At 39.8% G+C, this 27,393-nt stretch overlaps 2 gene segments (V, D, J or C); both read right to left on the bottom strand.

Annotated features, from left to right (window-relative positions):
• Positions 1-497: 497 nt before the first annotated feature.
• Positions 498-22,527, bottom strand: LOC140456938 (Ig heavy chain C region, membrane-bound form-like). The segment is given in 9 exon segments: positions 498-1,118; positions 1,258-1,385; positions 4,185-4,514; positions 4,969-5,277; positions 7,218-7,523; positions 10,614-10,919; positions 21,114-21,204; positions 21,914-22,297; positions 22,426-22,527. Coding segments are annotated over 6 exon segments (1,095 nt in total).
• On the bottom strand, positions 21,921-27,393 carry LOC140456873 (Ig heavy chain V region-like). The segment is given in 2 exon segments: positions 21,921-22,297; positions 27,378-27,393. Coding segments are annotated over 2 exon segments (393 nt in total).

The following is a 27,393-nucleotide window of genomic DNA, read 5'->3' as shown; positions in this document are numbered from 1 at the left end:
TGAGAATCTGCCCTTGGATTGTGGACGTTTTTTGTCTGAATACCGAACTGAACGTTGACATTTTCGGCTGATGAATGTTTCGTTGGGCGCTTTAGGTGGCGATTTCTGCATTACTAACCCAGGCTGTCCCCACATTGGGAGCACTTTTAGTTTAGACGGTGTAGAGTAAAGTTTCAAACTCCTTTGCCTGCCTTTTATAGGTTTCTGGTGGAGCAAAGCTCCTCATTTGTATCATTCGATGACGCGCGGTCGTGACCCTTTGTGCATAAGAGGAAATGTTCTCTAATCATTCTGCCTCTGGAGTGTTCCATCAGGCATATCGTGTGATAGATGTATTTACATTAGTGGGCTGCATGGTAGCGCATCATTAAACTAAATGACTGAATGAAACACAACCAAACAGAACAAGTGAAAGCATTTGGCTGGGAAAGGAGTAGGATGTGGGAAAATGTATTATTACTGACTGGCCTTGAAGAAAGAATTAAGTAAACTCAAGGTTAGTGCATATTCATTCGAGATTTATTAACAATTTCAGAAAGCATTTTTATCCAAAAAGTTGATGTAAAAGCTAACATAAGTGAATATAATGGCTGGATGCCACATTGAGATGAGAACACATGCGCTGTGAGCTGGGAATTTTCTGTACATCAGTAACAGTCACAAGAAAGAGAGTACAAAGGCTCATCAGAAAGGGTTACACCAGTAACAGTCACAAGAAAGGGAATACAAAGGCTCATCAGAAAGGGTTACATCAGTAACAGTCACAAGAAAGGGAGTACAAAGGCTCATCAGAAAGGGTTACATCAGTAACAGTCACAAGAAAGGGAGTACAAAGGCCCATCAGAAAGGTTAGACAACCATTCTGAGTAAGGAACTAATAAAACCAAAACAAATGGGCTTCAAACAACTGGGAAGCTACTATTTCTTCCAACCACAACCATCTCAAAGATATCAAAGTAAAAAGGAAAATCCATCAATAATTGTCTCAGTTACACGCTGATAAACTGAAGTAATCTCACTGTTAGAGTCAGCAACAGGACAGATTGTAGATTGGGAATTCAGAGACCTTGATAAGCAGATTAGGAAAATCAAGGGGGTCCACAATTCATTCACTTAACCTGGAAAAGAGAGATAAAGCAATGACGCAGATATTTATGATCAGAGACTTTCAGACTTAATGTTTATTCAATGGCACACTTAGAGATTTCACAAAACATATTGGGCTGCTTGTCGTGAGAAAGATGTGATTATTCTCACCTTCACCAGAGTCACGGCAGCGCTGTAGAAAATACTCAGGAAGAACAAGGTAATGAATGTGGAAGCAGTTGTCCAGATGTTGCTGTTATCATCCTCATAGTCTTCAATCCAAGTGCGATCTATTGAATCTATGAATATAAAGCCAAGAGAACGCATTTAGATTGTTTATTGATCCAGATCGATCTATCTGCATCCAAGTCATGTAATTAGAGACCATTACATCTTCATAAAGCAATCAGGTATTTCTCAAGGGCTCTTATCTGTATCTATTAGTGCATTATTGACTCTCAGCAAGAAATTACAAATACTAACTGCACATGTTCTTTCTTCACTGTCCATGTCAGAACGTTTTAAATTATTTTTCTTTCAATCTATTATTTAAGGATATTATTATTTGAGGAATGCTTATTATGAATGATTATTTTAATTATATCATTATATTTTAAATATAGGCTGTGACAGCATTTTGGTTGAAAATTGTGGCCATCACTGATTAAAAGTTCAAATGTGATTCTCATCTTTATGTATTGGTGACCAATTACTTGGCAAATCATGAATGTAAGTGACATCACAGTCAGGACATTGCTTCATATTTTTGTTTGTAGGATCTGTACATTTAGGAATAAGTGTTTGTACATGTGACCCTTAATTTATTTGATGTACTGCTTGGTGTGTTTGGTTTTCCTTTAATGTTTGTGTATGTGGTTATGAGAGTCTCTTACTTCACTCTTGCCCATGTTGGAGTCTGTGCATGAATAAACATATTCCTGTTCCTTTACTGCTGGTGTGCTCATGTGTTTGTGTACCTAAATTTTGGTCTTTTCACATTGTGTAAGCATCATCATGCTAATATGCCACTTCGTTGCTGCCTATGCTTATCTTGCAATGTCTTTGTGAGTGTTCACTTTTCATTAGTGCTATCTAAAATGTGTGCTTATGTGTCTGTTTCAGATCCTACCTACATTAGGTTATTTTCATGTTTATGCTTAATAAATGTTAGCATGCAATGTTATATTTTGATGGATGTTTATATTTATATGATGATGTTTGCTTGTGTGGCAATCTTTCCCAAACCATCTCCTGATAAGCTTGTTTGTGTTATTGTTTGTGGATGCTTGCTGATGCTTGTGCCCATTATTCTTACTTAATAAACACCCCTCTATTTGTTGATCTATGCACTTGTGTGTCTGCATGTGAGACTCTGAATTTGTGTGTACGTGTGATATTGTATCCATGCTGATCAATGTGGTTTAAAAATAACTAATTAAGCTGCCTCTGTCATTGTATGTTTGTGATTCTGAAAATGGGAAAGTTATGATATTAATATTTATCTCTGTGCACTTAAATGCCTGTGTGAGTTGACAAGTGGGAGGACATTTTTCGGAATTTGTATCTGTGTTCATGCTTGTATGTCTGTACGCATTGTGCTGTATGAATGTAAATGTATTTGTGTGTTACCGTGTGTCTATGTTTCTCATGGTTATGTGTGAGTACCCCTGTTCATTTGTGCAAATGATTTTCATTCGGTGTATGTGAGGTTTTGTATGAGCTTAGAGAGTGTTCAAGTGCCACTTGCACGTGTGTCTCTGTGTGAGTATGCATGTGTGACATCTTATCTACATGCACATTTGAGTGTGCACATAAATATGTGCCTTCAGGTGAGAGCTCGGAAATGTGTCATTACGAGTGTATTTGTGATCATCTCTCTGTATCTGTTCTTATACCAGACTGCAATTTTTATTATTCTAAATTATTGTTCGAATTATAATGGATTGCCCATAATTAGATCTGACCTTGGTGTTGTAGGAAACATTTCCCATCGTCATGGAGAGATAAGTGTTTCATGAGCAACACTTCTGTTGCAATGATAGAATTTCTGTCTCTGAGAGAAAAGTCTTGAGTTCAAATCCCCACTGCCCCAGAGATAACATTTCTGAATATATTTATTAGAAAATGTCTACTTGTGTTCTGTATGTGAAACAAAATGATATCAGGTATTCGAATACCAGAATTGATCCCATGTGCTCCAGAAAACTGAGACAAACCTATGGAATACAAACCGGGATGATGCAAACACCCGTTTTGGATTATGGGAATCAATGTTAATCATTTGTTAACAGAGCCAAGCATGTCCAACATGCTTCAAAGGTATTATTTTGCATGGAAATGTTAAATCTTTGGACAGTAAGCAAGAAGCTGACTGTTCCTGTTAGTAACTGGGTTACATTACAAAGGACATCTTCCATGAAAACTCTTCACAGGGAGCAAGAGGACAGACCATTCATCGTTCCCCTCCCCTCTGCTTTACGATAACTTATCTGTTGATTCTCTTTGGTGTGAAAGTGAAGATACATTCTGTTAACTCATGCGCTGGTGCAAGATCCCTGGCAGTTCCCCAGAAACAAAGGTTACATTCAAACTGTTCTGCACTATTTACGATTGGTATGTTCCTATCAAATTTAATTTTATCGTGTCTTAAATTTACATTTCCAATTGGTGCAATGTGGCACTTTAAAACTGATATGAATTTTGTAAGAGTGTCCACTCGGGGGAATCAAGAACACCAAGTTCAAAACTCGTGCTCTACCCTTGACATAAAATGGACATTGTCAGATTTTGTCACAGAGGGATTTACGATGGATAAGGTATTTGGCGGAATCCTGCAATGAGTGAGCTTTACTCTGTCTCTAACCCAGGGTGTATCTGAGCAGAGAACATTAACTGCACAAGACACTTGTCCTAGACCTGTTAATAATCCACTTTAACTACACAGATGGAATGGAAGTCATGGTGGGAAACAATTAATTTCGTATTTAACTCACAACTGGAGGGAAAAAAAACAATTCGATTACTTCTGTTGAATTTTTATTGACATGAGTTAACAGTGTCCATCAGTGCAAGCGAAATGTTTACAAAACTCGGTTTACCGCTGGATTTATCGACTGTTCTGTTGATGATCTTCAGTGGAATCGCTTCATGTCCCACCACACAGGAGTAAGAAGCACCGCTGGCCCACTCCTCCGCTGTAATGGATAACAGGCTGTACATGAAGAAGGAGATGTTGTCACTCTCCGCCATCACCTCGGTGTTCTTGTAGTTACTGGGATTCACCGGCTTGTCATTGTTTGTCCACTTCACGAAGATCTCTCGGGGGGAGAAACCTCTCACTAAACAGGTGAGGGAGAGAAACCTCTGAGCGGAGATTTCTTCTGTTGGTGGCAGGAGGACCGACACTGATGGCTCCAGCGGATTAATCACTGCAGAATATTTGAGACAAATATAAATCAACCAAAAAATCCTGAACCAATATCACAATTTCACTAAATATTAAAATATGCCATGTTTAATTTGGGATTTATTCACTTCCGTTTACTAAAGGAGCAGAATGGTACACATTCTGTCCATTAAAAAAAGTCGAGTTTAATGTGAAAGTTGCCTCCATGTTTCCAGCCCACAACAAGGACATTCTGTCCAACTGTCATTGCTGATGGTGACGTCACAACCCAGGCTTCTTCCCACTTTATCTGACTGAATCAGAATACAATATCCTTTGGTCCATCTTTTTCTTAATCAGCTACCTAGCTATCCTGCCTTCAGATGCATCATTAATACTCCCAATGGTGTTTGTTCATTACCAATCAAAGCCTGACATTGATGTAACTGGATCTGGATTACACATGGGATCCTTTGTGCTTTAATCTCACCACTCACCTTTCTCCTTGTGGATGGAGTCTCTCCGCGGAGTCGGTAGATTCTGATGGTACACCACACATTCAAAAGTAACGCCACTCAGCCAGGCTTCAGTAGAAATGTCTAATTTGCTGATCACGCTGTCGGTATTCTGTCCAGGCTGGTCAGCAATCTCTGTTTTCAGAGGCTTCTTTTCTTGTTTCCAGGTCACGTTGACTCCAGAAGGAAAATTGGACACAACACAGGTTAACGTCACCGTCGCCTCCAGTAAGACTTGTTCTACTGGCGGTGGGAGGATTTTAACGGTGTTAGGCTGGCACTTGGTATGTTCTATGAAACAAAAATCAAAGTCAATGAAAAATGCCCCTTTATGATACAAACAGCCAATCTTCAGATTACATCTTCACAGGGTGAAGACACCACCTTCAAAATGACAACTCCAACTATTGCTGAAACGATGCTTAATATTGTTGATGTATTTTGATTTGTGAAAGCATTTGTGATTACCTATAACATACCCTGTGTAATTACTCCTAAAGAACACTGGCTTTGAAACAAGTGAAACCTGAAAAAAAATAAAATAATCGAAGATACCATCATGTAACTCATGGAATTACCTTTCTTTCAGAGTCTGTCTCTCACTTAACACCATCTATAGATACTTGTGACAAGAGTAATCTCAATATAATGAGTTCATTTCCATGTTCATAATCCTTAGGTGCAAATGCTGCTGGTCATGCTGACTGCCAAATCACATCCTACATTTTAGACAAATGATAATAAATAATAATCATTCTCTTTGCAGAGTTCTAAAGTGTTACAGGAGCGGTGAACAGCCATGGAAATTCTGTTCATTATATTTAACGTGATCAAAAATACTTTGCGTTATTGGTGTGATGTCATTCTCTAATTTATGTCATTGTTCCTCGTGAGCTGTGTTTGGAGGAGATCAGAAAACAAGACATTGAGTACAGCATTGGATATCGAGAAGGACACCCATCTCCTTAAGTCTTTCCCTCCATTCAGTTTGTTCGTAACTGGTCTGTACTTTCACTTTATTTACGAAGGTGCGTTTTTTAATTTCTTCATAGAGTAGGGGAGAAAAAAAAACAAACAAAAGCGTCTTAAATTAATCTACAAACGCGATGGAAATGTGCACTAATTTTATAGACATCCATTACTCACTGTGTAAACATCGCTACCCCAAACCAGGCTAAATCAACCTGTCTCGAGTTCCTAGTTCATTCATCACTATTGGACCGTTCTTACCAGAATTTATTCTCCTGCCTCATCCACTAATTACAGAGAGCATCTTAAAGAAGCTCAGTGAGATCACGTTTATCCCAGTTGATGTGATACCCACTTGGTCTGGGGTCTGATCGCATAAATGAAGTTAAAGAGCTCAGTACCAGATAAAAATCGATGTTGTACAATGTCCAATGCCAACAGGTCATTCCTGAGCAGGGAATGAAGCATTGAACGCATTTTGATTTATTTTCAAGTAAGGGTCACTGCATATTTTAACCACGTGTTTTTAAGACCACAACATCATAAGATAGAGGATCAGAATAAGGCTGTACGGCCAATCCAGAGTTTAGATCAGAATGATGCTGGAAAAGCACAGCAGGTCAGGCAGCATCCGACGAGCAGGAAAATCGACGTTTCGGGCTACAGCCATTCTACTGTCTTCTCTAAACAAGACCCGATCTATCTCTGGCTTGAATACACACAATGGCCTGGCCTCCACAGCCCTCTGCAGCAACAAGTTCCACAGCCCCATCACCCTCTGGCTGAAGACATTTCTCCCCACATCTCAGTTCTAAACGGTGCCCCTTTAACCCTGAGCCTGTGCCGTTGGGTCCTCGTCTGGCCGACCAGTCAAAACATCTATTCCACGTTCACCCGACCTCAGTCTCTCAGTATTTTGTCTGTTTCAATCAGATATCTCTCCAATATCCCCCCTCCATCCCCAAACTTATCCTTGAAGCGGCCCTCTGAACGCCTCTCCAAGCATGGTCAGGCAATAAACTATTTAACAAAGCTCACTGTCTATATATCTATCTTCAAAAGAGAGGAAACATGCTTTTCTGACTTGCCAAAATGTTGAGTCATGAGCGATGCTAATGTAACACTCAAACTGAAATGCGATACGTGGCATGTTGGGAAACGAGAAGCTGTACCGTACTGTTTACTCCGCCTGATAAATGAGCGTGTTTGATTCACATCAGAGTTTAGAATGATTTGTAGCTCTCTCAGTGTGTGTCTCTTACCCTGGAGTGCGGTGATGTTTTTACTTTGAATGTTCTCTCCATGAGTGACCTGGCAGGTATAGACTGCGCTGTTGAACCATTCACCAGAAGGGACCATCAGCCGACTCGTCACCGAGAAGTTCCCGTTTGCCTCACACACGGGAGACGTGAAGAAGCCAGAATCCAAGGGTCGGCCATTTTTCAACCAACTCACGGAGATTGACTTCGGATGGAAATCAATGATTGAACAGACGACGGTTGCAAACTTGCTGCTTGCGATTTCTTCACTGGAGCTCACAGTTAGGAGAAGAGTTGGTGGGAGAATACCTAGATCATTAGGAAACACATCGCATAAATTATCTGACGAATTTCAGAACAAATACAATCAGTTCTCATATATCAAGGTTTCTTATGGTTAATGGATACAAGATTCATAATTGTGCAGAGTGCTGGAGAAGCTGGGATCCACACAGAAAGATCAGCAGGACAATGTGAAAAGCTAAAATGATAGGACACAGCAAGGGAGTCAAGGAGGCATAAAAACTATAGGCCGGTAACATCAAAAGGGAGATAGCAATGTTGGATGGTATTCGTTTTAATGACAGAGTCTGATGAACAAGGCAGACAAATTACTGGCATAAATGAGGAAATGATGCGGTTGCTATCACAGAGACATATTGAGAGCCAGGCAGGAGTGGCTATTCAACATTCCAGGATTTAGTGCCTTCAGGCGAGACAGGGAAAGATGGAAAAGGATGAGGGCTGGGGGTGTGCAGTGCAGAATGTTGCTTCTGTCGCAATTCTGACAAGAGTATTTTAGGCTGTAAAGAGAAATGAAATCATGGATACCTCCTCAAACAAAGGCAAATGGACAGTTCTTCAAAACCAAAATACAGAAAACATAACTACTGGGAGAGCACGATAGACCTTACTATAGGTCCAAAAGAGCAAGTGAACATACATGGGCAAATTTCAGAGAAATGCAAATTAAATAGGGGAATGAGAAAAGAGGTTTTTAACTTCCTCAGCAGAGGCTTGGATATTCATTTTGTCAAACATTTAGAGGGAGCAGAATTCTGAAAATGCCCCCAGGAGAATATTTTAACAAAGTATGTGTTTAATACTGAGAATTTTAATCCAGACCTTGCAAGAGAGGGGTGAATCTGGACTTAACTTTAGGGAATGAAGTCGACCCAGTGGGTAAAACCTCAATGGTGGAGCACTTTGCAGACAGTGATCGTAAATCAGTTGGATTTCAGATTGTACTGCAAAGGAATAGAAATTGGCCCAAAGTTCTGAAAAAGGAAAGGACAATTTTAGTAAGATCAGGTAATGACTTGACCAGAGTTGACTGGAAGCTGACACTTATTGGTAAATCTGAGTCAGAGCAGTGTGACACATTTAAGAGAGAGATAAGAAAATCACAGGGAGGACATTTCCCAGGAAGCCACTGAGTGGGACCAAGAATGCAGTGGGCTCTGGACACCAAAGGGCATGAAGGGGGAGATAAAGAGAAACAAGGGAGGCTTCCGGTCTAAACTGAAATCTTAAAACAATTGGAATTAGTATGGAGTACAGAATGTGCAAGGGGGAGTTTGAAAGACAGAGGAATTAGAAGAGCAAAAGGGACCATGAGAAAATAATAGCAGTCAAAATAAAGGAAAATATTTTTAAAAGTTACACGCTCATTCATAATAAAAGAATTATTCGGGAAACAGTAATGCTCATTAAGTGTATTATTGGAGTGGAGCCGGAGGATTAGGTTGTGGTCAAAACGAACGTGTTGTGCCAGTGTTCAGTCGTAAGAGGGACAATGTTGGGACAGAAAACATGGAGGGGTGTTGTGATGTAGTTTTCAGAAATTAGGACACATTACGTGATGTTCTGTGTTGTCTTGCTGAATGAAAAGTCGTTATATTTCCAGGGCAGATGAAAAGTATACCGAGCTGTTGAGCGATGCAAAGGATGAAATAGTTGGGTCGCTGACAATAATTTAGAATTCCTGTCTGGCCACAGCACTTGTCCCAAGTGAGTGTAGATCAGTCAACGTTGCACTGTCATACAGGACGAAGGAAGGTATAAATAATGAAAACACAGATCTGTCAAGCTCATCTCAGTGGTAGGGAAACTATTGAGAAGTGAAATTAGTCTTCATTTGGAAGATAAATCAACAATTTTCAGCACGGTTTTATTGAGAGGAAGTCATGTGTAAGAATTTGATAGTAGTTTTCAGAGAGATAACTCGATGTCCAGATGATAGAAATAATCAGAGCCAATGGGATCGGAGTTAATTTGACAGATTGGATCTACAACTGGCTGAGTGGTGGGAGCAGGGGATAATAGTCATCAGGTGTCTGCGTGACTGGAAATCTATGTCTCCTGGTGCTCTGTAGGGATTGGTTTGATTTCCATGTTATTTCTCTTACATACTAATGATTAAGACTCAAATTTAGGAGGATTAACCAGTGAATTCACAGATGAAATGAAAACTATCACGTTGGTAAGTCGTGAGCATAATGGCTTTCGATTGCAGGAGGATATAAAAGGGTTGGTTGTATGTGAAGAGAAGTTGCAAATGAAAATTATTCTGCATAAACGTAAGGTGATGTAATTCGGTAGAAGAATCTGTGAGGTATGACGTTTTGAATGGTGGAACCCTGGAAAGGCCTGAAGATCTTTGGTGCATGTACCCACCAATCCCCTATAGTACTGTGTCGTCTGGATAAAGAGGCTAAGAAGGTGAGAGGATATTTGCTTTTATGAGCCGAGACATTGACAATGAAGAGTAGGGAGATGATACTGGAACTTAATAGAACACTGGTTAGGCCATACTGAGGCGTTGTATGCATGTTATCGAAGGAATGTGATTACACTGAAGGCAGTATTGATGAGATTTGCCAGGATCTTGCCTGGGTTGGAGGGTTTTAGTTATGAAACTAGTTTAGATAGACAGGGGTTTTCCTTGGAGCAGAGGAGAATTAGGGAGAAGATTATCATGATGTCTAGAATTATTTTAGGCATAGACAGGGTAAACTGGATGAAACCTTTCCCCTTGATGGAGAGAGAAGTTAAGGCCAGGAACTTCCAAGTGGATCTCAGGGGAAAACAAAATCAAACAGAGGGTGGTGTTAGCCTGGAGCTCAGCACCTCTAAGTCATGTAGAGACTGAGCCCCTCATAGTAGGTATGAAGTATTGCGATGCATCCTTGCAAGGGCAAGTCCCACAAGGCAATGGATCAGGTGCTGGCACATGAGACTGGAATAGTTAGTTGGCTGTTATTGATAGGCATGAACTGGATGGATCAAAGGGCCTTGTTCCTGTGCTGTATAAGGTGATTCTATGAAAACGGTTATAGATAATGCCTTCTTCATATTAATCCCAGATGCTCTGTTTATCTCAGTTCCCACAACACATACCTGAACATGGCATTTCTTTGATGTTGTGCGACCCGCTGTGTTGAACCTCACAGTAGATTTTGCTGGGGCAATCTGCCGCCGACTCGGGCAGGGTTAACTGGCTGCTCAGGGTGTAGGTTCCCTTCTTGTTTCTCACTGATGGGTAAGTCTTAAATCAAGTCGTGATTAACTCCCCACCTTTCTTCCAGGTTACCTTGGTGACGTCAGGGGAATAATCCATCGCCAAACAACCAAAGGTCGCAGAACCGGTGTCGTGCTCCTCACAGGAGGAGACCAGGCCATAAAGCGTGGGGAGAGATGGTGTCTCTACAATAGAATGACCAATTGAGCATGTTAGTTTCTGTTCATTTGACCTTATCAGTTACTCAAATGTATCCTCAGCTGTAAACGTTTACCAGTATGCTCCCACTGAGTCTACAACATAACTGGAGTTTATTTTTGTTTCCTACCAGTTGCTGATCATGATCATTGGTTCCTTCTTTAGAAACATGCCCTCGACCTTGACCATTGCCATATAATTTAGGAAGAAGAACATCCTGATCCCACCCCAGTAACTTTGAAGATCTCACCAACTGACACTTTCACTGGATTGCTGTGAAGAGCAAAGAAGTTTCACAAAATACAAACCAAGGAAATGCAGATTCATCGAAATTCTACACTGTGTGCAAACAGGCCATTTGGCCCAACAAGTCCACACCCACCCTCTGAAAAGTAACCCATCCAAACCTATTCCCCTACCCTATTAGGCTACAGTTAACCCTGACTAATGCACCTAACCTCCCAATCACTGAACACAACATTTGCAATTCCCCCAGCTTGCACATCTTTGGACTGTGGGAGGAAACGCACACAGACTTGGGGAGAAAGTGCCAACTCCACACAGACAGTCACCCGAGGCTGGAATGGAACCCGAGTCCCTAGCACTGTGAGGCAGCAGTGCTAACCACGGAACCAGCGTGCTGTCCCACTAGGTACTGTGCTGCTGGAAATATACAACCGCTGGCAGTACCCCCGGAGAGAAATCAGAGTGAATCATAGAACATAGAACATTACAGTGCAATACAGGCCCTTTGGCCCTTGATGTTGCGCCACCCTGTCATACTAATCTGAAGCCCATCCCATCTACACTATTCCATGTACGTCTGTATGCCGAGGTAAAAACAATGACTACAGATGCTGGAAATCCGATTCTGGATTATTGGTGCTGGAAGAGCACAGCAGTTCAGGCAGCATCCAAGCCTGTCCAATGATGACTTAATCTTGGCGAATCTACTACCGTTGCAGGCAAAGCATTCCATTCCCTGACTACTCAATGAGTAAAGAAATTACCTCTGACATCAGTTTTATACATATCTCCCCTCACTTTAAAGTTGTGTCCCCTCGTGTTTGCCGTCCCCATACTTGGAAATCAGGTCCAGTGAGCCTTCCTCACTTCTCAATGCAAGGCAGAATGTTCTCTCTGGGAGGAAGGTCACTGCAGCAGCAGCACAGGCAGGAGCTGAGCACTGGGACTGGGAGGAGGGCTGTCACGGCTGAACTCATGCCAATTGTCTGGAAGTTGAAACATCTAATTTACAATTATCTGAATTCTGGAGGCCTCTGAAAAATGGAGGACCATTAAGGTTCAGAGACTTTGGAGTGTTACAGCTGAGTATTTACGTAAATATGATTTGAGAAATGAACTGGTAATCTTTAACTTTAATAACTATCAAATTGACATGCAGTTCACCACCAAACCTCATCTTTCAGACTAACCACTGCACTTACTCTGTCTAGACCTAAATTTCCACTCACATTGACAAACCCAACCCATTCATGCCCGGAACACACAACCCCTATCACACAAAACACATCCAAGGCAATCCATATTGGTAGTATAGCTGAGAAGAGAGATCTCGGTGTCCATGTACATAGATCCCTAAAAGTTGCCAGCCAGTTTGATAAGAGTTATTAAGAAGGCATACTTTGTGTTGGCTTTCATCAATACAGGGACTGAGTTTCAGAACCACGAGGTTAGGCTGCAGCTGTACAAAACTCTAGTGTGGCCGTACTTGGGAGTATTGTGTACTGTTCTGGTCACCACATTATAGAGAGAATGTGGAAGCTTTGGAAGAGATCAGAGGAGGTTTACCAGGATGTTGTTTGGTATGGAGGGAAGGTTTAATGAGGAAAGGATGAGGGTCTTGAGGCTGTTTTTGTTTGAGAGAAGAAGCTTGAGAGGTGACTTAATTGAGACATAAAAGATAAACAGAGGGTGGACAGTGAAAGTCTTTTTCCTTGAATAGTGATGGCTAGCAGGAGAGGACATAGATGATAGATGTCAGAGGTTGTTTCTTTACTCAGAGAGGAGTAGGGGCATGGAGCGCACTGCCTGCAACAATAGTACACTCGCCAACTTTAAGGGCATTTAAAAGGTCATTCGATAAATTTATTGATGAAAATGGAATAGTGTAGGACAGATAGGCTTCAGATTGGTTCCACAGGTCAGCACAACTTTGAGGGCTGAAGAGCCTGTTATGCACTGTTATGTTCTATATTCTATATTCCAGATGGACATATGATCTCAATTCCTTTCACTCATTTACACTCCTGCCGCCCTGCACCTGGCCCATGGTGAATCTGGCCCTGACTGGACATGGCACCATCATTTTCACAACCTCTGACAAAAGCCCACTACCCAAGACATGACCTCAGCCCTTGATCACTGACCTCTCATCTTACCCAAGTCAACCTGTGCACATTGCATCCTACCTCCTTTCGCATCTGTGCTTTACAACCTACCATTTTGCCAGACTCCGAGCTTTGCATTTTGACAACACGTCCACCTGTCACTTCATTACAGTGACCTTCCACCCTGAAACATCCTGGCACTCTGCCCGCCGCTACACTAACCAGCCTGGCATCCTGCCCACCTCTCCATAAACCTGTCTGGCAAAGACAGACCTCCTGCATTTCAGCTCAAACTACCTGCATTTCAGCTCAAACTACCCCTCACCTACCAAGCACAATTTGAACAAATTATCCTGTGACCATTACCATTTACCTTGATGCCACCTTGCCAGACAGAGTGCATGCAAGCTTACCCAGCAGCCAGCCAACACCTCACAGCCTACCAGCCCAAACTCTCCCACATGCCCAATCTAGCCCCTCACTTGCTCACCACCTTCCAACTTTGAGCCTATTCCAATATAAAGTCAGTGAGTCATAAAGTCGTACAGCACAGAAACAGTTCCTTTGGTCCAGCTCATCCATGCTGACCAGAGTTCCCAAATTAAACTAATTCCACTTGCCTGCCTTTGACCCATATCCATCCAGACCTATCCTGTTCCTGTAGCTGTTCAAATATCTTCTAAATATTGGACCTATCTCTGCATTTACCACTTCCTCTGGCAGTTCATTCCAATGTTTTGGACAGTTACAACATGAAGCCCTAACTCCTGCACTCAGTGCTCTGACCAATGAAGGTACATGTGCAAAACACCTTCAACACACTAGGTACCTGAGACAACGCTTTCAAGAATATATGAGTCTGAACCCTCAGGTTCCTCAGTGTTCAACATCACTATCCAGTGCCCTACCATTAACTCTGTAAGACTCTATGAGTCTGGACCCTCAAGGCCCTGTGTTTAAACATCACTATCCAATGCCCTACCATTAACTCTGTAAGTTGTGACCTGATTTATCTTCTCAAAATGCACCACGTCGTATTCATTTAAATTAAACTCCTTCTGCCACTCCTCAGCCCATTGGCCCAGTTGATCAAGATCTCATTGTACATTTAGATAACTTTCACTGCCAATTATACCACCAATGTTGGCATTACATGCAAACTTACAAACCTACAAACCATGTCCCATTCAATGTTTTCATGGCTTTCAACCAATATTGTAGCCTGTTTCCCTTTCTCCCACATATCTGTAGCATTTTTTTAAGGATTGAAGGAATCTATCTCCTTATTGAAATCATTTAATGTTTTGTCCTCAATCAATTTCTGTGGTGGAGAATTCCAAAGGTTCACCATTCTTTTGCTGAATAGTAAACAATCAGGTTCAATGTTATCGAGTGTTGGGAAAATTGGTGAGCAGCAAGATTAATGATGATCCCATGAATGGAATAGCCTTCTCGAGGGGCCAAGGTGCCTTCTTCAACTTCCATTTTGCATGCTGTCATGTCCCTTCGGCAGCATGTTCCAAAACTGTGACCCTTGAGGATAAGGGCGCACATGTATGTAAATACGTCTCCTGAAAGCTTTCCTCCAAATCAGACTTCAACTTGACTCACAACTATTTCCCTGCCCGTTTCCTCTTCCTCAATCACAGCTATGGGACTCACTTCCTACCAGCGCTGTGAATGTGCTAATACCACACCAACTTCAGCAATTCAAATAGACTGATGACAACTGGTTTCTCAAGGCGATATAAAAAGTCTGACACTTCCACACCGGTCTAGAGATTCAAACAACCACTGGAAGAATTGTAAATTATTTGAGGCACTTGTGTGTCTACACAAGATGACATGGTTTCCTTTTGTGTGATTTGACTGTGTTTTCACTGAAGGAACAGAGCTATTTCTTAATCATATAATAGGAATCAAGCATCCCTCATTTTTAGCAAGGCAATCACATATTATATTTTTTTATTCCAGGGAAGTATAGTGTTAAATTTATGAAATATGATGATTGGGATGTTTCAATTGGAAATAGTCAGAGATTTAAAGTTTACTTTCATGAGCAATTAATTCCAGCCTCATTGTTTCACAGTACTCACAGGAATGTCTTTCAAAAATGGTGACTCCCTTTGTTTACTGAATCAGTAAATCTAGGATAGTTTTTGCTTGTTAATCAAAGGTATTAAAGAGTTTTAGCCAAAGGGAGACCTGCGAATTTAGCTCACAGATACTCCATTATCTAAGTAAGTGGTGGAACAGCTCGAGGGGCTGAGTGCACTCCTCTTGCTCCTACCTTCCTATCATTGTGTCATTCGTTAAGCTAGCACTGGCGGTGAACACTTTTTATTAAAATATTTCAACAAATTAATTGTTTCACACATGCTTTAAAAAAATTCTGTTGATTATTTGGAAAAAGATCATTGACATTCTCTATTTGAGTGATCAAAATAATTTCCACCCAATTACAGCAGCCACTGCACTCTGGAGTGGGTTGTTACTTCACAATAGTTTCTTGTGAAACTCCAGCTCGAGATCAGGGCGCTCAAATTCAATGATTCTCTGATATTTAATATCTCTGAACATTCGCAATTTGTTCAAATGCATCTTTTCTCTGAAGAACGTGTTTAATCGAACAGAACTTTTTTCAATGAAACAACAAACTTTAAATGCTAGAAAACCAAAATAAAAGACAGAAATTTCTGAAGAAACTCAGCAGGTCTAGCAGCTCCTGTGGAGAGAAGGCAAGGTTAACCTTTCACATCCAGAGACCCCCTCTTCACCAAATTGTTTTCATGTTTTTGACACAAGAGCTCACACATGTTGAGATAAACAGTGATTACGTTGGCTTGACTCCTGTTGGAGAAAGGATTCTTAGCAGAGGTACTGGATGGTCGGAGTTAGCAATTGAAGACCATCTGAAAAGCTACCTCCATCTGCTGCAAGTGTTGGATTCAGCGGAACTCCCACTGGACTGAACAATCAAATTCAGCTACAGCACTGGTTTAATATAAAGGTGAGCACTTACTCTATTAACACCATCTAGCGAAGCCCAAACGCTTGTGAACAAATATTGATCTGGAAAAAGCTGCTAACTGCCAAAATTCTGTTTAATATCTAAGAGAGACAAGTCAGGACAGCGATTGAATAGATTTCACTGGCCTCTGTGAGTGGAATTCCAACAAACACCCAAACATCTCAATCTGCTTTCTTGCACTGAAGTAACCTGATAAGAGATGGTGTTACATACCTCTCTAACAGGTTGTAAGTGAACACAGGCCACCTGGCACAGAATCAGGGACACTACTACAACATCACAACAGACCTGAACACAATGAGCTCGACACTATCACAGAGAACACAGCCCACCTGTTTTGACAGTACATAAACCATGTTAGTTATTAACACCTTCCAACAACCAGGAATTGTTTCAGAATGTTTGTACAATGAAAGTAACATTTCAACATTTATCCAAGAATACTTTGATAGCAGCTCCGAATTGTTCAAACTCTATGGGAACTACAGAGGAATAAAACTAGGAATTGCATTGCCATCAATTCACTGTCACTGGATTCCAACCTCGAACTCCCTTCCTCTTTCCCCTGTGAATGTTGCTGCACCAGATGGTCTACTTAGTCTGAAAAAGATTAAAATGTTTTGAAGTGTAATATGACCATTGCCAGTGACATTAAAAGCTGATAATAGGTTTTCAAATAATAAGATGCAAAAAAATTCTGATTCTACATTGTGCCACGAAACATGTCCTGCATAACTGAGGCACAAAGAAAGTATACAGCATATTTCCATCTGCCTCGCTCAATCAAATATCTCTCGTTGCCAACAACCAATTTCAAAACTCTTGCTATCTGCTTTTTGTTCCTGAAACGCTCGTTCAGATTGGAACAACTTAGTCAGGGCTCTCAATTCTGAGGCACCTAATCGAATATTGTATTTCTGGCCGATAAAAATGGTTTTGAAGCGCGAGATGAAATTGAACTGTCTGAGATTCAGGGATCCGAATTGGACAATTTACAAAATGGTCAGGACCGTTGACAAGTTAGTCAGAGATAGCACTGAAACAAACTGTACAACAGACTTAATCCTAGAGGATACATTGCACAACTCCTCACGTCAAATATATTCACTGTACTTGAACATTCATCAGTGGAACTAACCAGTGGATTAATGTGAACGAGAATGTGTTCACAATGAACATAAATAACCACTGAGTTAATAAACTTCATAAGTCATTGTATTTAATAAAATGATTGAGGTGGGAAATATCGCCAATTAAAGCACAGATCCGGAGGCAATGGATTATTCTGTAAATTATTTTTACATATTCTTAAAACGGTCCATGAACTGGGGAGATTTTGCATGCACTGCATTAAGTCAATACTGCATTCCAGTGTGGAAAGCATTTCTGTTGAAGGAATCAGGGCAAGGTCATTTTCTTGTTAACTGCTTTTAATGAACGAAAATGTTTAAAAAGATATGAATTCAAAACATGCTTCTGTCTGGAGTTGCCCGCTTTAACAGATGTCTAAGTAAATGTGGGCACTGCTGCCTCACAGATCCTTGTCCCCAGGCTCGGTTCCAGCCTTGGGTGACTGCCTATGTGGAGTTTACACAATCTCCCCTGTGTCTGTGTGGATTTCCTCCCACAATCCAAAGATGTGCATGTCAGGTCAACTGGTCATGCTATATTGTCTATAGTGTTAGGTGCATTAGTCAGGTGTAAATATAGTGTCGTGGAATGGGTCTGGGTGGGTTACTCTTCAGACGGTCGGTGTGGACTTGTTGGGCCAAATGGCCCGATACATACTGCAGGAAATCTAATCTGAACGATTGTCACACTTAACAAATGTGAGCAGATTCCTTCGGATCGCTACATTGCAATAAATCGGTCAAGTATATTAATTAAAATAAATATTACTCTATTTTCAGAGTCTGAATAAACAACGTGCTCCGTTATCCTCTAGTTCATGTCTTCTGCAAATTTGTGAACTCTGCATATGTCTGAACACATCGATGTAAAATGCATTCTCTGCGTTTGCAGCAAGTACTCCCATGGTTTTAAGAATAGAGTTCCTACAGTATGGAAACAGGCCATTTGGCCCAAAAATTCCACATTGACCCTCTGAACAGTAAGTAGCCCAACCAGACCCATTCCCCATAATTTATATTTACCCCTGACTAATGCACTCTAACCTAGACATCCCTGAACACTATGGCTGTGCTAAATTGCACAAATCACCTGACCTGCACATCTTTTGGACTGTGGTAGGAAACCAGAGCACCCGAAGGAAACCCACGCAGACACAGGGAGAATGTGCAAACTCTACACAGGCAGTCACCAGAGGGTGGAATCGAATTTGGGATCTTGGCGCTGTGAGGTAGTCGTGCCAACCACTGAGCCACCATGCTGCCCTGCGAGTTCATGAGTGAATTATTTTAATTAATTCAAAATTTGTCCTTCGTCACATAATTCACGATAGCAGATATTTCCGAAAGAATAACTCTTCAGTTGATTTTTTTTGTAAAATGTAACTATTTAATTAAAATGCACAGATTGGGAACACATAAAGCACTGTGCAGATTAAATAATTCAGTTAATGTTTTATTTTTATCCTGCAAATCCAGTTTAATCAGGGACATAACAATGAATTAACTCAAGTTACATATGAAACTGATCAAAACAGTGAAACTGATCTGTTATTCATAGAATTGTGCAGAATTTCCAAATGGTCTTTGTCAATGATCTTTTCCAGTCAGAAAAATATGTATGTAGTGTACAGCGGAATTGAAAGGTGTTTCTTGATCAATTATAACACAGTCATGGCATTTTTGCTCAAGAGCAAGAACTATGAGAACATTAGACTTTTGAAATGCTATTTATATTTCTCTATGACTTGTAAACTGTTTAAAGACAGACCTTGTGATTGAACTAGACAGTGGAGTTCTGAATTTGGATTGGAAAGCATGGATTAGATTAATCCTTAATTATTACTTTTAAGTAAAAATGGTGCCCGAAGGTATCTGTTTTCACTTCATTTCTAAAACCTTTGCGATTTGCCTTTCACTTAATAATAGGCTTTATGAAATTTCAACTCGCATGCTGATTGCATTGAATGAGGAACCTGGAGCGGTTCACTGTCACCAACCGTGTTAACATTGCCAAACAATGTTGAAACCAGAAACAGTTTCCCAAATATAACACACTTAATGTTACCCAAGCACAGTCCTTCCTCAACAGATGAACGATCACCAGATCACAACATGGTGTTTTTGCAGCAGAACTGGCTCTGCAAACATTTTCAACAGAACCAAGAACATGATGTAACCTCACAAAAAAAAAACAAATTGAAATCTAACAAAGCTGCACAGAATCCAGCAAACTAATGATTATATTGGATGGAAATAACAAGTCATAACAACAACCTTGTTTGTGAGGGGACTTAACACTTAAAGCTGTAACGTTTCTGGCAACAGTTCAATTTATTTCCAACCTGCACACCCTTCTTGATCATGACAATCTTGTGAAGAGTACAGTAGAGCGGTTGAAGGCATATATTGATTAATCACTTCATCGTCAAAACAAAATTATTTGAATTGACAAATTTTACCACATTATAATTTTAAGTTAGTTTCAATTACATAATCTGATCAATTCTGCAGTTTCAGATTTTAGTCCCAAATTTTATTTTGAATGAGGCTACTCAAAACAAAATTCAGCTAGTTTACAATTAGAACTGAGTTTTTTTTTTAAAAAGTCAATACATTAAAAACTTGTTTTTTTCATTTCTCACACTTCCGGGTTTCTTCCTTAAGTTTGTTTTCAGTTACAAATGGATGTAATGTTTTCAATCAAGCAGAGAAAAATGTGTCCTATAAGTTTAACAAATGCAGAAATGATAAATGAAAAACAAAATAACTTCACAAATATTGGTAATGAACAATAATCCAGAGAGTCAATCTCCTCACCAGAAAGAAAACACCAATTACAGAAAGCATGACAACGCTGATCAATTTCACAAACTGAATAAGAATTCAATCAACTCTCTTCAACAGAATCAAGGAAAATAAAATCAGAATCCAATCAACTCAAAACAACAGATTTAAATGAAAGATAATCAGAATCCAACCAATTCAATTCAACAGAATCAAATAAAACAATTTCAAAAGCCAATCAACACAATTCAACAAAACCGAGTAAAATCAAAATTCAGAATCCAATTAACACAGTTCAAACTGAATCAACGAAAGCAAAGCCAAACTCCAATCAACTCAATTCAACAGAATCAAGTAAAACAAACTCAATCTAATGCAATATAGCACCGCAAGAAAATTGTATGAGTTTCTAACCTGCTTGTCATCAACAAAAATAACAAAATAAATGAGATAATATAATCATGGTAAGAACATATATTCAAGAAATGAATAATGATATTTTAGCATATTTTAATCATGTTTGGTAATATCTTGAACATCTTTGAATTCTTAGCATTTGTTGTTGATAATAAAACTCACAGTCAGGGTGTCACTAACATTAAACATTATTTATAGCTGACAGATTAAGAGACATTAGGTGTTTCAAGTAACCCAGCCACACAGAATGCCCATCTGATAAAAAAAAGAGATACACTGAGCAACTGACTCTATCATCACCATTTTAACTATTTGCTGAGCCTTAACTGAAGTCTATAATCAGTCTGAACAAAAATCAATCCGAACTAAACCAAACTCAGCACAGAATCTGAGTTTCATTTAATTCAGAAATTAATCACATGAATAGAAAGTTTTTAAAAATTAACTAAGAAAGTTCAAAGTTCTTACCTGAAGTCACTGTCACCATGGTCCCTTGGCCCCAGTATTCAAGATAGTCACAGTGTTACATTCTCTGGACTGGGTCACACAATAACTAGCTCTACATAAAACAAATCAAAAATCTACCATCATTTTAAATTTTCAGAACCACAGGCAAAATAAAGTCAGGATAAATCTGCATCACATAATTGCGCTAGTGAATTCTGATCATTCTTGATAAACTTTAATACTGTTTTATCCTTCACAGAGTAACACATGAGCTGATTCTCAAAATTCCCAACGGTGTATTGATAATTACCCAACACTTTTACAAATTAAATAATGATACTGGCATTAAACCGCACAGAACTAATACTGCACTGCAAGTTAACGCAGTTTGTAGAAGTAATCACTGACGAGTTTCAAACAGTGGAGGCTGAATAGGTTTTTGTATTGATCATAATTGCAGTGTCACCCAGTATCACAATGATGTAGACCAGTACACTCATTCTCTGTTCTTTACTCTAGGTCTCAATTTTCATTTGAAAGAGCCATTTAGTCCTGATCATGTTTAGAATTAATGCCATAGTTGACATAACAATTAGCAGTGATTTCCTGAGCTGTCAGATATATTAAAACTAACATTTTGTCCGAGCATTTAATTGATGGAAGTGTTAGCAGTACATATGACATGCCCAAAACATTGTCCCATTGTGTCACCAGTTTGCCAGTTTAAATGGTACATTTCCTCTTTGATAGTTTTGTAAGAGGCAGCCTGAGGTCTGCGTCAGATCGCAGTTGGTATAATTACATTTAAAACTCGTACTGACCGTCAGTTTATGATGGAATTGACAAAATGTTCACTCGAGCTGTTTTTGAATGGGTCCAGCCCTGGTTCCTCTCGCTGTGGTATCTTGCACAGTAATAGATGGCGGTGTCTTCGATCTTCAGGTTCCCCATGTCCAACGTGAAAATGTTGTTTGAATTGTCTTTGGACGCAGTAAATCGATTCTTAATCGCTGGTGCATAGTTACTGTCGGATGAACTATAGTACTGAAGCAGCCACTCCAGACCCTGTCCGGGAACCTGTCGGACCCAGTACATGTAGCTGCTGCTAAGATCGAAGCCGCTGGTTTTACAGGTCAGTTTCAGGCTGCCTCCGGGACGGCCAGACTCTGCCTCTGGCTGGGTCAACACAATCTCCGATTGGACACCTTTAAAAAAGAAAACAAATAAACAATGAGCATTAATTCTGATGAAATGATGGCTGAGTCTTTTACATTCCTGCGGTAGACTAACATTGAGACAGTGACAAAGACAGACTTGAACAAAAAACACTCACATGATAAGAAAGTTAGGAATATACTGAGAAAAATTGTCGAAACAATCATTCTGATAACTTGTGGGAAGCGGTTCTGTCAAGATCTTTCTAAACAGAGACGACCCAGGAGTGTTGAATTACGGTCTGGTGCCCAGGATTTATATGGCCATCGGAAAGGGCCGGCTTACAGCTTCCGCCTGTTGGTTTCCTGCTGGAGGCTCAGACTGGATCCTGGTCTCAGCTTGTACAGCCCGAACACATGGGATCATGGATTTACGAGGTTATGCTGAAACATGGACATATACACATCTTGGGATATTTATTTTGCTGAATAGCTTCTTTGGGAGTGTTTTTATTTAAATGGTGGAAGTAAAATTGAGTAGCTTCTGTTCTGTTTCACATGATAGTTGCAAGTATTTTGTTTAAAAAAAAACAAATTCATTCGGATGTTAGCTCCCTTTATCTCTACATTCATTCACAAGCAGATAAAACTAAAATCAAAGTTCAAACATATTACCAGCTAGTAAAACAATTGAGCTTGTTTTCCCAGGACACTGCCAGTCTCTGTCCCAATACAAAATAACATGTAATTCACACTAAACATTTCAAAATTCAATTTAGAGAACTGAACACAGAGCTTGTCCAAAGTGATTATATTTAGAATATTCAATTAGAAGTTAACTCCCTTTAATTCTACATTCCACCACAAGCAGATAAAGCTAAAAAGAACTTCAATAATATTATTAACCAACAAAATTAGTGACCTTATTTTTGCTGTCACTCAAAGTCTCTCTCACTTTACAAATTAACATACCATTTTTAATCTGCGTTTCTAAATTCAGTTTAGGCAACCTAATATGGAGCATGTCTGAAGTGATTATGTTCAGAAGGTGAGTGTATGTCACTAAACAGTTTGGACTCGGAGATTAGAAGCACCTCCTTACATTGCAGAATGTCTCTCCCTGCATCTTTTTTTTCAAATTGCTCTGACCCTAAAATGCATAGTAAAGGAAAGCTGTGTGCCTGAGAAACAAAAAAAAATGAGTTGGCAGTGATACATAACACCTAGGTAAACTTTTGAAAGAGCATCTAATGAACTAGAACAGGACAGTCCATACATCCATATCTAACAGTCTGGGTGCATCAGGAATGTTTAGTTAAATTAGAGAGTATTAAAATAATCATTACCACAGATGTAAGTTATAAACAGTACATGTCTCTGCTCACTGATAGCTCTGACAGGGGCACATAACTCATAAAAATCAGTAAAAATTCGCTGTTACACGACACCAGTGTTAACCATGTATAAAGGGCCCACTCAGGTTTAATGAGATGCATGAATCAGAGAATGGTGTAACAAGTGATGTGAGTTTGAACCAATTCAATGTTGTTAATTTACTTTGAGATGATAACAAATGTTACTGCAATGTGGGATTTTGGATCCATTAACTTCATATTCAGGAGCTTTAAAGATACTCAATAAACAGGCTGAACTAACCAGAACGTCATTGCATTCAATGTCATGTTTTCTGACAGTCACACAGTGAATGCTGTATTTAGTGACTTTCCTTTTTAAAGAAGAAATGCCAAGTGAAATGTATCCATTGAGAATCAATGGGAAAATATCGTTTGTTTGGTAGGATTTTACTTTAGTTGATTCATTTTCTCTGTATTAGGCCAGATACAATAGTTGGCAGCAATTAAACTGACTGCAGAAAAGGTCCTTGAGTTCCCAGTTTCATTTACTGGAAGCAGGTGGAGATTCTGCAGTGGATCAAAGATATTTTGTTTCACTGTTGACCAGTTGGTGGAAAGCAAACTGCAAACCATAACCACCGCCTCCTCAGAAACAAATCCACTCAGCAACAATGCTGGAGGAAAGTTTATTTTTCAGTTATGTAACTTGGAGAACTAGTCACTCCTCTCATTGAAGGAAATATTCGCAGAGTCTCAGACACAACCTTAACATCAACAGTTCATTTGAGGATCACTACAGCACTGTTTAATATTGAGAAAAATTGATATATAGTCAGAGAGTCATGTAGTGATACAGCATGGTTACAGATACTTCGGTCCAACCAGTCCATGCCAGTCATAATCCCAAACTAAACTAATCCCACCTGTGTGTACTTGGCCCATATCGTTCCAAACATTTGATATTCATTTACTTATCCAAATGTCTTCTGAAGGTTGTAAGACCATCCCACACAAAAACCATTCTCTGTGTAAAAAGTTGTCTCTGATATGTTTTTTTTAATTTTTCTCCTCTCATTGTAAAAACATGTTCCCTATTGTTGAAATCTCCCACCATAGGGAAAATTCGCCAATGTCTTAGTCAAAAATTGAAAACAATCCCAGCTCCAAACAATTACAAAATATCACTATGGATCTTCCTCGAGTCCAAAAAAGATTGTCCCCTTTGATCAATGATTTGTAAAATTTACTCGTGTATCTACTGTGATAGACGTTTTCAAATAACTTCTTAAATGCAAATGGTTCACATCAATCGGATTAAAGTAACATTTTGTGCACTACCCCACACACAAAAAAAAAACTAGTTTGTTAACATGATTTGCTCTGAGGAAGTCTACGATGGATTCTTTTATCAAACAAAATCATTTCCACTGTTGTGAGCGCTCGGCTATCTTCTGTGCAATGGTCTGAATTTTAAGTTGTGTCTGACTGCAGATGAAACTGGCTGATCTGGGTAAAAGTACAGTTTGTGCCTTTCACATTGTTGATGTATATTGCTGACTTTAGTTGAATAAAGAGGTGTTGTCTCAGGCATCGTCTGGCACTATTAATTAGACCATTAATTTCCACATCACTAGCCAGATTATCAGGTGGAGTTTATTGATATGTGATATTTTTGAAATGAAAGCTTCGTACATTTCCAGTACAAATCATGTCAATTAGAGCCATTCACCTTTCCACTCATGGCTTGATAAACCTATATGAGGTCGCCCTCCCGAACTCTCACCCTCCAGTGATAAAGGTTCCAGTCTATCTGGAATTCCAACGGTGGTTCTGTTCCCTCACATTCTGCTGTTTAAGATCCTCCTGCCACCCCAGGTCCACAGACAGTGTCCCTTGATACCAGTTCAAAGAAATGAAAGGACCTTGTCCCACCATATTTTTCAATTTTCTTTGGCTTCAAACACCATCAAAAATAAATGTTTGTGTAATTGCTGATTTATGGGAGAATGCCGTGTACACAATATCTGCTGAAATACCTGCCATACCATCCTGAATCTGGTTCGCAGGTTCATCTGTTGCTCACAAATGCAACCAGACATCAGGTAACAATGAACATCGCCCACACCCAACCCTCCACCATTCCCCTCTGTACTTTGCACTTTGTGAAATCCGTGTTGTCAATAATCAGTTAAAAGAAAGTTTTTTTTTAAACTTTCTTAATTCATGTTGCTGATCTTGGCTGAGTAAAGGTATGTTGCTGTCAGCATTTCTGGGGAACATGTCTGCATTTTTTCCATGTCAGTTTACAATGATATTAAGTCAAGAATTGTCAAAATGTCCTGAGAAACAACGTTTAGAAATGGGCCTATTATCTCCTCAGGGCTGTACCAACTGTTTGAATATTGATACAGTTCTGCCCCTACGTTTTCCCCATAAACCATGATTTACAGCATTGGAGGTCATATCTATGTTGATAATGGATTAGACCCTACACAATGTTCCCGAATGTTTACAGTGCTATCACCTGCAGGGTTATGGACAACATGCTATAAATTGGGTGTTGGCTGGAAGGCTCTGTCTTCACGTGATACAGGTGCGATGGGCGAAGTGATCTCTCTCTGTCGTGAAAATTTCTGCTACTCTAAATTCATCTTTCCTACTTTGTCTCGTTCAGAGGCTCTTCATACCAGAAATATTCCAAGCATTCGTTTCAATGAGATCAATACACTCCACCTGATAGTCTGGCTCGTGATGTGGAAATTAATGGTCTAATTAATGGTGCCAGATGATGCCTGGGACAACATCACTTTATTCAACTAAAGTCAGCAATATACATCAACAATGTGAAAGGCACAAACTGTACTATATCCAGATCAGCCAGTGTCATCTGCAGTCAGACCAAAATTCAGACCATTACACAGAAGATAGATGAGTCCTCACAACATTGGAAATGATTTTGTTTGATAAAACAGTCCATCATAGACTTGCTTTGAGCAACTCGTGAATATTGCTTGATTTTTTTTTCCGTGGGGTAACACATGAAATTAGATTACTTACAGTGTGGAAACAGGCCCTTCAGCCCAACAAGTCCACATCGCCCCGCCGAAGCGCAACCCACCCATACCCCTACATCTACCCCTGACCTAACACTACGGGCAATTTAGCATGGCCAATTCACCTGACCTGCACATCTTTGGACTGTGGGAGGAAACCGGAGCACCTGGAGGAAACCCACGCAGACACGGGGAGAATGTGCAAACTCCACACAGTCGCCTGAGGTGGGAATTGAACCCGGGTCTCTGGCGCTGTGAGGCAACAGTGCTAACCACTGTGCCACTGTATTCCGACTGATGTGAACCATTTGTACTTCAAGTTATTTGAAAATGTCCTTTATAACAGATATGTGAGTAAATTTTAGAAATCATTGATCAAAGGGACATTTTTTTTGGATTCAAGGAAGATCCATAGTGATATTTTGAAAATGTTTGGAGCTGTGATTGCTTATATTTTTAACTAAGACATTGGCATACAGTGCACAACTTCACAATTTGCTGTAACATGAAATTCGTAACCACTGTGAACCTGGAAGGTGATGGTTCAGAATTTAACAAGGACCTAACAAGGTTCGTGAATGGACCAACGAATGATTCATGAAATTTAACAAAGGCATTTCTGAAATGATTAATTTAGCTAGGATGAATGTAGACACACAAATTCACATCTCTGTTTGCATTTCAATATACTATAAATCACTTTTCTATTATATCCTAAAATACCTGCGTCTTCGTTCAT

This window comes from Chiloscyllium punctatum, chromosome 31 (genome assembly GCF_047496795.1).
Source record: "Chiloscyllium punctatum isolate Juve2018m chromosome 31, sChiPun1.3, whole genome shotgun sequence".
NCBI lineage: Eukaryota > Metazoa > Chordata > Chondrichthyes > Orectolobiformes > Hemiscylliidae > Chiloscyllium > Chiloscyllium punctatum.
Note: the sequence above shows the minus strand (reverse complement) of the source record. Positions and strands in the feature narration are given on the sequence as shown.